At 40.1% G+C, this 12169-nt stretch overlaps 2 protein-coding genes across 2 annotated transcripts; both read left to right on the forward strand.

Annotated features, from left to right (window-relative positions):
- The first annotated feature begins 263 nt into the window (after window positions 1-263).
- Window positions 264-6000, forward strand: LOC122298379 (WD repeat and HMG-box DNA-binding protein 1). The gene is made up of 12 exons (XM_043108099.1): window positions 264-607; window positions 1084-2189; window positions 2348-2524; window positions 2674-2787; window positions 3460-3564; window positions 3848-3982; window positions 4072-4127; window positions 4233-4332; window positions 4406-4522; window positions 4708-4834; window positions 4972-5102; window positions 5181-6000. Exons 1-12 carry the CDS (start codon window positions 325-327, stop codon window positions 5616-5618), a joined length of 2889 nt encoding a protein of 962 aa, XP_042964033.1. The 5' UTR covers window positions 264-324; the 3' UTR covers window positions 5619-6000.
- A 1801-nt stretch (window positions 6001-7801) lies between these two features.
- On the forward strand, window positions 7802-9216 carry LOC122298916. The gene is made up of 3 exons (XM_043108759.1): window positions 7802-8089; window positions 8201-8843; window positions 9173-9216. The coding sequence occupies exons 1-3, from the start codon at window positions 7802-7804 to the stop codon at window positions 9214-9216; spliced, it is 975 nt and encodes a 324-aa protein (XP_042964693.1).
- The last annotated feature ends 2953 nt before the right edge of the window (window positions 9217-12169 follow it).

Raw genomic sequence — 12169 nt, forward strand, 5'->3', positions numbered from 1 at the left:
GAAAAAGATTATAAGTCCTATATGTAAAGATTTTTTAAATAAAAATGAGTTTAATAATTTAAAAATTAAGTATTTAAATATTAAACTTAACTTAAAATAAACAATTAATCTTAGTTGAGTTTAGATCCAAAGGGCCTAACACCAAGCAATGGCTTGCTTGTAATATGCCGTTCCGCGCTATTCAAAATTCTAAATATGATTTCCCTCCCGCCAAATCAACTTACCCGCCAAATCTACGGCCCCTCAAAAGTCAAAACCCTGTCCCGAAGAAAACGAATCCACAAAATTTCACCAACCAAAGCCAAACATATCCCCGGAGCCGCCATGAAAGTTCGGTCAGTGAAGCTCAGGGAGGCCCACAAGGTGGCCACAAACAGTGGCCGCGGCTCATTCTGCTCCGTCCTGTGGGACCAGCAAGCCCTTCACCTCGTCACGGCCTCCTCTTCCGATCCCTCCATCTCCATCCACGACCCACTTCTTCCCTCAACTGCTCCCAAGATCCTCCGCCACCACCGTGATGGCGTCACTGCCCTCGCGATTAGCCCCAACTCCACCTGCCTCGCTTCTGGATCCGTGGATCACTCCGTCAAGCTGTACAAGTTTCCAGGTATCCTACTGATGTTGTTTCCCTTTTTGTGCCGCTTTTTGTTTTTGGGGGGGGGGGCTAATTTTGAGACTTTGGACAGAAAAAACTCATATTTCTATATATTGACAATGTTTCTGAGAATTGGATGATTTGGAAACTAGGTTTGATTTTAGGTTTAGGGAAAAACTAGGTCTAATTCGAATTCGAATTCTGTTTCTTCACGCCTCTGTTTATTGTGGTTACTTCTTTATTTAGATTCCGTAACTGTATGGTTTTCAAAAATAGTTGATAAGATCAATTGTCAATTCTAGAAATATTTGGTAGATATTAATATCAATTGTGAATTCCCACAATTTTCGCAGTTTAGCCCATTGAATTCTAGTTGGTTTAAATCTTGGAGGCCTCGGCCAAGTGCAATCATCTTAAAGCTTCATTTAGCTTTTTTTATTTAGTTTGACTGATTGTACAAGACCCTCTTTTTTTTTTTTTTTTGTCAGGTGGAGAATTTGAGACTAATATCACTAGATTCACGCTGCCAATACGAGCCCTTGCATTTAATAGATCAGGGAGTATGTTGGCAGCCGCTGGAGATGATGAGGGGATTAAGCTAATCAACACGATTGACGGTTCAATAGCCAGGGTTCTTAAAGGACATAAAGGGCCTGTCACCGGCTTAGCTTTTGACCCGAATAGTGAATACTTGGCATCGATTGATTCGGCTGGGAGTGTCATTTATTGGGAGCTCCATTCTGGAAGAACATTGCACACTTTAAACGGCATAGCTCCTGACACTGGTTCAGACCTTTCTGTCATGAATGTAGTTAGCTGGAGTCCCGATGGGGAGACCTTGGCTGCCCCAGGTTTGAGAAATGACCTGGTGATGTACGATAGAGATACGGCTGAAAAGCTGTTTTCATTGAGAGGCGATCACATACAACCTATTTGTTTCTTTTCTTGGTCACCCAATGGTAAGTACTTGGCCACTTCTGGTCTAGATAGGCAGGTTCTGATTTGGGATGTGGCTCGGAAGCAGGATATTGACAGCCATAAATTTGATGATAATATATGTTGCATGGCATGGAAGCCCATTGGCAACGCACTGGCTGTTATTGATGTTATGGGAAAGTATGGTGTATGGGAATCAGTTGTTCCTTCGTCGATGAAATCTCCTACTGACGATGTTCCAAATTTGCAATCAAAGAATAGTAACGGTCTCCTTTTGTTTGATGAAGATGAACAGGATGATGTTGATGTATCTGGTAGCCTAAGTGATCTTGGTGAAGATAGTCATGGTGAAACTGAACCGCCTAGCAGGAAAAGGCTACGCAAGCACACTGCATATGAGGAAGATTTCAGTGAGGCTGGTAGCGAGGAATGGAGCTTGCCTAAGGTTGATTCCCGTAAGAAAATGAATTGTAGAAACAAAGAAAGCTTGAATAGGAACGAGGGGTTAAGAAGCATAATGACATCTGCTAGGATGAAAATGCAGGAGGCATTTCAGCCAGGTGCTACTCCAGCGCTGCCTGGAAAAAGGCGCTTTTTGTGCTATAATATGGCTGGAAGTATAACCACTATTGAACATGATGGATACTCCCATATAGAGGTAATCCATGCCTTTGGTTAGTTAGTCTCAGTCTCTCGTCTTTCCATACTTGTTCTTTTTTTGCACTCACTTTTTATTCAGAGCTTTTTTATTCAGAGCTTGTATGTAGCCTGGAGTGACTGGGTTTTGGACTAAATTGTTCAGTGATTTCGATACAGATAGACTTCCATGATACTGGTAAAGGCCCAAGAGTTCCGTCAATGACAGATCATTTTGGCTTTACAGTGGCTGCATTAAATGAGAATGCAAGTGTTTTTGCAAACTCTTGCAAGGGTGAGAAGAACATGAGTACTCTTATGTATCGCCCATTTAGCACCTGGGCAAATAACAGTGAGGTATGATCATTTACCTTTTGAGCATGTTCATGCTATAATTTGTGTTGGTTAAGAAATGTACATGGCCTATGTTATTACTGTCTGTCCAGACTCCACATTGAATGTGAAGTTTTCATTGTTCTGACTTTGTACGTGTATTGCCAACTCAGTGGTCTATGCGATTAGAAGGGGAAGAAGTGAAGGTCGTTGCACTTGGTACTGCCTGGGTAGCTGCAATTACAAGTTCTAATTTTCTTCGCATCTTTACTGAGGGTGGTTTGCAGGTTTGTCAAATAAACGTCTTAAATATATCAGTCGATATTAGGGATTTATGCTGTCATTTTTTTTTTTCTCTCATCCTTTGGTATTTTCCACAATGACAAAATGGTGTAATTTCCCAAGTATGGGGGATAGCATGTATAAGCAGCACCAAGTAGGAAGAGGGAGAAAAACTTATAAGCAGATGTAGTGGCCTTACTTGAATGAGTAATGGAGATAGAGAAATATGTTTTCTTTCGTTATTCATCTAATTTATCTTCTAGTGATACATTTGTAAGATGTAAAGTAGTTCTTCAGATATTTGTGGGTTTATTTCTGTTAAAGAACTCTTATCATGTACGGAAAACTTCATGGATACATTTTTGGGTTTTGCAATTCTAGAAAGTGAAATAATAGCTGAACAGTTGCATTGTTAAAAGCAATAATAGAAAGATTGCCTGTAGGAAATAGGAGTGTTCCATTTCTGGTGAAAAATTCAAAATTATGCATTTTTGGGTTCATTCAGCTGAAAAACGAATGGGCAAAGTTCCAGTTCAATTAATGGGTTCTGTGGTTCCTGGAATTATGATTTCGCAAAAGTTCTAATGCATCAGTCCTGTATTTAGACTTTTGTGAAATGATAATCATAACGAGCTCTTTCTGTGCACAAATGTTTTGATTCATTCGATTCATTGCAGAAACATATCCTTTCACTTGATGGGCCAGTGGTAACTGCAGCGGGCTTCAAGGATGAACTTGCAGTTGTCACTCATGCTTCTGACTGTCTTCCCTCAAATGATCAGGTCTTGTTTCAATCTACCATACTCTGTTTTAAGGGTACTGGTTAGTCCAAGGCTCAATCTTGACTCGTCTTCATACAACTTAGGACAAGAATATTTACAAAGGCCATAACCAATAGTCCTGAAGTCTAAGTTCATACCAGTGTAAATTTGTGGACAGAATGGTTAACTGTCTGCCTGGTGAAGACTGTGTCAGACTGTCGGCATTGTTGATCGGAACTTGTGATCACTTAATATTATATTATGCTTGCCGAAAATTAAATGTAAGCCCTTTTGTAACTTGCAGATGTTGGAGTTCAGAGTATTCAACATATCTAGTGGAACCCAGCCTCTCAGGGGACGTCTGCCACTAACTCCTGGTTCACGTCTAACATGGTTTGGGTTTAGTGAAGAAGGCCTTTTAAGCTCTAATGATTCTAAGGTAATCTCAATTCTTTTCTCAAGTCATGTGACTTTTTTACGCTGAAGACTGCTTTTCTTAATTTTAGATCTTGACTTTAAAATCTGTAGGGCGTGTTGAGAGTGTTTACTAACCAATATGGTGGCAGTTGGCTCCCACTCTTCAGGTTACAGATTCTTCTAAGAAAAAGAAATTTATTCTGTGGGTTAAAATTTTTTTCCGTAATAACCTCCTAGTCCTGTACTTTATTTAGTAATGATTTGCTATGCAGTGCTAGTAAAGAAAAGTCGGACGAAAACTATTGGGTGGTTGGGTTGAATGCAAGCAAGCTGTTTTGTATTGTTTGCAAATATCCAGACTTATTCCCCCAGGTATAAGAGCTCATGACTTGTCATTCTGCTTCATCTTTTGTCAACTATTTCTTGACTTTCTCCCTCTCTTCAGGTGATGCCCAAACCAGTTCTCACTCTACTAAATCTTTCATTTCCTCTTGCATCCTCGGACCTTGGAGCAGAAGCCCTTGAAAATGAGTTTATACTGAACAACATGCATCTCTTACAGGTTTGATCTTTCTTCCCGTTATATTTCTCAGCTTATTTTCTTATTATCGTCTCACCCATCTGTTGTTTTTCTAGTTGTAATCCTCATTTTATGTTAATTTGTGGTTTTTGAAAAAGAACTACATGCTTTATATCTTTACAACTGCTATCCAAATGCTGAAACTTTAAGATGTATGTACCATGCAGATTCAAAAGAGAATGGAAGAAATGGCTGGTGCTGGTTTGGACACTACTTCACTTGATGATGAGGCTTTTGGTCTGGAAGTGGCTCAAGATAGATGCATCTTGAGGCTTATTGCATCCTGCTGCAATGGTGAGTATTTACGATTTGTGGTAACATAAAACGAGGATTCATGTTTTGTCTCCTAGCCTCTTTTCCCCTTTATATAGTCTAGATTCTGACATAAAATTAAATGTCATTGCCTTGCTTACTTACGGTGGTTATATCAGGTGATAAGCTTGTGAGGGCTACTGAACTTGTGAAACTTTTAACAATGGAAAAATCTGTTAAGGGTGCAATCAAGCTTGTTACTGCACTGAAGCTTCCTAACTTGGCCGAACGGTTCAATAGCGTATTGGAGGTAAGCCTTTTTCTGAAGGGTGCGCAGCTCTTTATTGGTCAAGAAGTTGAACATTTTCATCATCTCTGCGTATAACAGGAAAGGTTGCTTAATGAAGCTGAAAGGACGAAGCAAAAACCTCTCCCAAACTCAGTGGCTCATGTTGCAGCTAACAAGACCTTAACTTCTGCTGAAAAAATCAAAACAACGGAAAGTGCTATTCCCTTGTCATCACCAAAATTGACTGCTCCTCTGTTTACTAAGAAGGCGAAATCACAGGAGGTTGCTAGAGTTGGAATACAGAAAACGGAACAAAACCAAATTCCGGTGTTGGATGACATTGAAAAGGAAAAGGAGATAGAGAAGGTAAAAAGCTACGGGGAGGTAAAGAAGGTTGGGGAAATGTCTGGAATACAACCAAATGGCTCATCTAATCCATTTGTAAAGTCATCCAACAAGGAGGCGAATAAATTAGTGGAAAATCAAGTACAATCTCATCGCCCATCTAATCCTTTTCTGAAGTCATCTATCAAGTGAAGTCCCTTCAGCTTGATCTTTCCAATTTTGTAATGTGAAGATTGCAGTCTCAAGAAAAGATAATGATCAATCCATGTTATCCGGCGTAACCTGAGCTGAAACGGTCTATACACCTGCAGCTTGTCTTCCATTCTGTTTCTGGTCTGGCTCACTATTGGAGGAAATTCTATGACCTACAATTTAGAGGCAAACTACAATATGTAGAACTATGGATGTCTTGTTCTGTGGTTATGTATTTGAGAGATAATAGGGGCTTCATTCTTGTCTTAAGCACTTGGTGCCCTCACAGTTCATGATTTCATTATATTGTAGAAAGCAATGAATTATACTGTATATCTACTTTGATGTAAATGCCATTCTCTTTCCAATTGTTATTTCTGTAGCAACTGATCTTGTTATTTCCAATTAAGTAGTTAGATGGGATGAAGATGCTTGTTTGTTAGCCAATACCTCCGACATGGGACTAAGGTCTAGTATGTTTTCACAAACCATCTCATCTAATCATTATAATTTTTTCAAACTTCCAAATAAAATACAATAAACAATTCAAATTTTTCAAATTTCAAAAGAAAAACAATATTAAAAAAATTATATTTTAATAATATTTTATTCAATTTTTAACTTTCATCCTATCTCATTTGTATATCCAATGAGGCATAAGTCTGGTGATAAATACTAACCTCCATATTTGGATGGAGTGAAAAGATTGGGGGTGAAGAACTCAGAGGATTTTCTTTATCTTAAGCCTTAGTAGGAGCATTATCTTTGTTGTATCTTTCACTTGAATTCGATCAATCATGCTGCATTTGCAATGTAAGTCCATCTCAATTTCTCAATATCCTCCATGCAAATGATTAGTCTTAACAGATACATGTTTATATTAGCGATGGCGACACCGTTATTGATTACATGCTAGAAGATTAGAGAGATTCATAAGATTTCTCGATTAATAAGTGAGCAAAATTGCTAGCTGGGTCATCTACGCCACATCCTTGCTTGCCATTTTGGTTTGCAGTTTTCTTTAGCTTCCGAGTCTGCATATATATCCTTTTATTTTTTATTTTCTCTACAAGGCTCGTCCATTCATATTAAAACCAAATAACATTTTCATATGTACATATAACTTACATGCTAAAGGGGGGTCTTTGTCATTGTGAAAATCTAAAAAACAAGATGGAATCAAATTAAGAGGTATTCTTTCATAGGAGAAAGTGAAAGCTGCCCATTGCACAATAGAATGCGCGCATCGATTCAAACATCGATGTATTTTTCTGGTTTGCCAGCTTTCAAGAGAGTTCAGCACACTCTTGATATCACTGACTAGAGGTTGAATTGTCCAGTCTGCATATATATCCTGGTTGTTGCTAGTTGTATTTTGTACACTTTTGATTTTATATTTATTGAAGATTTGATATTCTTAGGACAACAAATACATGTGAAACAACTTCACACTCTTTTTTATTCTCTTTCCATGAGATTTTTCCCGAGAATCACAAACTCAAAACCCATTAAGAAAGCGAAGGGGTTAAACTTTACAACCTCGAGAGATTAAGAATGTAACCCAGCCTGCCATTAACATAAATTAGTAGATTAATAGCTAAGGATTCTCTATATATTTCTGACCCAAACATTTTTTTAGGATTTAATTGGAAAGATATTTAAACTTATGAAACCTATGGTATTTAATGTTCTGGCTCGCAACTTGTGTCTAATACAGTTAGGGGTGGGCTCCAACTCCGACGGAGTCAGATTCCTCAACTCCAAGCTTCGATTCGAATAAGAGTCGGAGTCTAAAAATAACTGTGATTTTGACTCCAATTGTGATCCTGTTCTGTATCGCTTGATTGGTATCGGAATGGAGTCAAAGTTCCCATTCGGAATATTTTCCATTTTCTTGCTGACTCTGATGAAATTAAAAGATGAAATTAAATCTAAGTTGCCTACGGTTCCTCCTGATAAGGACAAAGCAGTAACATGAGGAATACAATTCTGTTAGAGGCCATGAGCTGTAAATCCATTCTTTTATTCATTTATTATTTTTACAGTTTGTAATCTATAAATAGCAATGCACACTTGTAACAGAGCACGAAATAGAGAATATAATTCTGTTATTCATTCATCTTCCACTTGTCTTTTACTCTGCATTTTCATCCTTGCGCTACTCTTGACATGGTACTAGAGCCATGACAGATACTCCTCCAAACATAGAAATTGAAGAACCAATTATTCCTCCCCATCTTGAGAACAATCCCCACCATCCCGCCAGTCCCTATTACATCCAACTTGGAGAAGGAGCTTCCTCTCCACTCGTACCAGATTTGCTCACTACGGAAAACTACATAACTTGGGCAAGAACCATGTGCCGGGCCCTCAATATTAAGAACAAACTCGGTTTTATTGATGGAAAAATCCTCAAACCCTCCAACAATGCCGATCCTCTCTATACCCCTTGGGAACGCTGCAATGACATGGTAATCGCCTAGATACAACACTCTGTTGGCCTTGAACATCGCTCGAGCATAGCACATGCTGAAACTGCTGCTAATGTGTGGAACGATTTTCGCGAACGTTTTTCGATTCAGAATGCTCCAAGAATCTTTCAACTCAACAAATCCATTTCAACACTTACCCAAGATGATGATTTTGTAAGTCAGTATTATAACAAACTTAAGAGTTTTTGGGATGAGCTGGAAATATATGAACCTATGCCATCTTGTACGTGTGGATCAATGAAAGCACTGATGGAATATACTCACCGAAGCAAGGTCATGAAGTTTCTCATGGGCTTACATGATTCTTATGATTCTGTACGAGCTCAAATTTTACTAAATGATTCTCTCCCTGCTTTGAACCGTGGTTCCTCCTCCACTCGCCGAGATCGTTTGTTTTGCACTCATTGCAATATTTCAGGTCACTCATTGGAGCGATGTTTCAAAGCGAATCCAACTTTACCAGTGTGTTCTCATTGCCATATACCAGGACACACTAAAGAGAAGTGCTATAGACTCAATGGATTTCCTTCAGGTCATAAAAACCATACCAAACATAAAACATTTGCTAACCAATCTTCTCTTGAGCAGGATCACATCGGCAATGGACCATCCATCACTCCAGAGCAGTACAGCCAGCTCATTTCGTTGCTCCAATCTTCTACCTCCTCTGTTCATACACCTGCTGCCAACCAAGTTCTTACAAACCTCTCAGCATCCGAGTCCCCTATGTCTGGTATCTTATCCTGCAATTTCACACACACACTCAATCACGTCACTCACGCTGTTGTGTCTTGGATAATCGATACGGGAGCTACGGATCATATGATCTGTAGCCCTCAATTCTTTACTCATAATGTTACCACCGTTTCACACACCATTAAGCTTCCTAATGGCACAACCACAGCAGCTACTCATCTTGGTGACGTCGAAATTTCCAACCAGTTAATTCTTAAAAATGTTTTGTGTGTGCCTGACTTTTCATTCAATTTAATTTCAGCTAAGTCTCTTACTACTCATTCCAATTGTTGTCTAATGTTTTTCTCTAACTCTTGTTACATTTAGGACCTTTCCTCTTGGATGACGATTGGAGTGGGGAAGGTGCATAATGGACTCTATCATCTCCAACTTTCCAGACCTCACCTCAACGAATTACAGTTTTTTTTCTTGCCTTACGTTTCAGTCATGTTAATACCACAAGTGTTTCCAAGCTAGATGACTTTACTCTTTGGCATTATCGGCTTGGCCATAGTTCTATGACACAAAAAATATTAAATGACATGCAACTCGCAAATTCTAAACCAACAAATTCTCCACCTATCCCTTGTGAGATCTGTCCACTTGCAAAGCAGCATAAGCTACCCTTTACTCAATCCGAAACTTTAGTTTTTAAACCATTTGATCTTATTGCCATTGATATTTGGGGTCCCAATCAAGTTCAATCTTACAACGGCACCAAGTATTTTCTTACCATTGTAGATCAATACACCCGCTGCACGTGGATTTATCTCCTTCAAACCAAATCCGAAGCAAGAACATCCCTTCAAAATTTCATCACACTTGTCGCCACTCAATTTGACAGCCAAATTAAAACAATTCGATCCGATAACGGTGCCGAATTTCACATGCCCAGTTTTTATCAATCAAAAGGAATTTTACATCAACGCACATGCGTTGCAACACCTCAACAAAATGCCTTGGCTAAACGCAAGCACCAACATATACTAAACGTGGCCAGAGCTTTGAAATTTCAGTCCGGACTACCAATGAAATATTGGACTGATTTCATTACCACTGCTGTACACTTAATCAACAGAACACCCACACCTCAACTTCACAACAAATCACCATTCGAGCTACTATACAACAAAAAACCATCTTATTCACATCTTAGAACTTTCGGCTGCCTGTGTTTCGCATCTACCCTCAGTCATACCCGTTCTAAATTTGACCTAGAGCTCGAAAATGTCTCTTCCTTGGGTATCCATACGGGGTCAAGGGCTATAAACTTCTCAACTTAAACACACATCAAATATTCCTATCCCGTGACGTTGTGTTCCATGAGCAAATATTCCCCCTCAAACGTACAATTGACCCTCACTTTTTTCCCTCCTTCCCTCACTCCGAACAGGACCCTTCACAATCTCACGTCAACCTTCCCACTCCAACTTCACAAGACCCTCTCATTCTTGATACATCACCACCGTTCGACCAAACCAACACAGAGTCACTCAACCACGATACCTCACCCCCACCCATTACACCAACCATTGCACCTTCACCCCCACCCCCACCCGTTACACCAACCATTGCACCTTCACCCTCAACCCCACTTCGTCGCTCCACAAGAACCAGAACAGCACCAGCATACCTTAAAGACTTCCATTGCAATGCCCTGCTCCCACACCAATCAGCATCCAAGCTGAAAGCCCCTGCATCGTCCTCCATCCCAGGTTCGAACCTCTCTTTTCCATTGTCTTCTGTTTTATCTTATAGTTCTTTATCTCCTTCATTTCATGCTTTCACTACATTCCTCTCCATCAACACTGAGCCCACTACGTATAATCAAGCCATTAAACAGCCCATCTGGCGAGAAGCCATGCAACAAGAGCTCACTGCTCTGGAACTGAATAAAACATGGTCCATTGTTGATCTCCCTCTTGGCAAGAAGCTGATTGCTTGCAAATGGCTTTATCGTTACAAGTTCAAAGCGGATGGCTCGATTGGACGTGCCAAAGCTCGACTGGTCGCAAAGGGTTTTACCCAACGTGAAGGAATTGATTTTAACGACACTTTCTCTCCGGTTGCAAAGTTGACTTCCATCCGATGCTTACTTGCTCTAGCTGCCATCAAGGGCTGGGACTTGCAACAACTGGACGTAAACAATGCGTTCCTATATGGGAAACTCGATGAAGAATTATACATGCAGCTCCCACCTGGTCTTTCCTTATCACACGCCAACAAAGTCTGCAAATTACAGAAAAGCATTTATGGCTTACGTCAAGCATCTCGGCAATGGAACACTAAACTCTTTTCATCACTTGCTGAATTCGGCCTGGTGCAATCCAAAGTCGATTATAGCTTGTTCACCAAACGGACAGACACCTCCTTCATTGCTCTCCTCATATACGTCGATGATATTATTTTACTGAGCTCGAACACCACTTCCAGCGATGCCATCAAACAGTTTCTATCCACAAAATTCAGAATCAAAACTTCGGGCCACTTAAATATTTTTTCGGCATGGAAGTGGCTAGATCGAAGGGTGGAATCCAATTATGTCAACGGAAGTATGCATTAGATATATTAGCCGAAACAGGACTGCTTGCAGCTAAACCATCTCCCATTTCGATGGAACCCAATATCAAACTGCAAAAAGATAAAGGCAACCCATTTCATGATCATGCTCTTTACCGAAAATTAGTGGGCAAGCTCCTTTATCTCACTAATACTTGCCCAGACATTAGTTATAGTGTAAATTTATTGAGCCAGCTCATGGAGTGTCCACGAGCACCTCATTATGAAGCTCTCATCAAGGTCATTCGGTACGTAAAGGGCACCCCAGGCCAAGGAATATTTTTCTCAAGCACTTCGGCACTTCAACTTGTGGCGTACTCAGATGCCAATTGGGCGAATTGCTTAGATACACGGCGGTCCACAACTGGATTTTGCATCCTTCTTGGCAAGTCCCTCGTTGCATGGAAATACAAGAGACATAACACTGTTTCCCGCTCTTCGGCTGAGTCAGAATATAGGGCCATGGCCGCTGTCGTGTGTGAGCTTGCATGGCTCAGATATTTGCTTGAGGATTTCGGCATCATCATTTCAGCTCCTGCAATTTTACATTGTGACAATTTAGCTGCACAACACATTGCCGCAAATCCCGTGTTTCACGAACGCACGAAACACATTGAGCTAGATTGTCATCTAGTTCGTGATAAAGTTTTGTTTGGACAAGTTTCCATTATGCATGTGTCTTCATCAGATCAAGTCGCAGACTTGCTGACCAAGCCGCTCCATTCTCCAGCCTTCAAACGATTACTGTCCAAGATGGGAGTGATA

The sequence above is a fragment of the Carya illinoinensis genome, chromosome 16, assembly GCF_018687715.1.
Source record: "Carya illinoinensis cultivar Pawnee chromosome 16, C.illinoinensisPawnee_v1, whole genome shotgun sequence".
Classification (NCBI taxonomy): domain Eukaryota; kingdom Viridiplantae; phylum Streptophyta; class Magnoliopsida; order Fagales; family Juglandaceae; genus Carya; species Carya illinoinensis.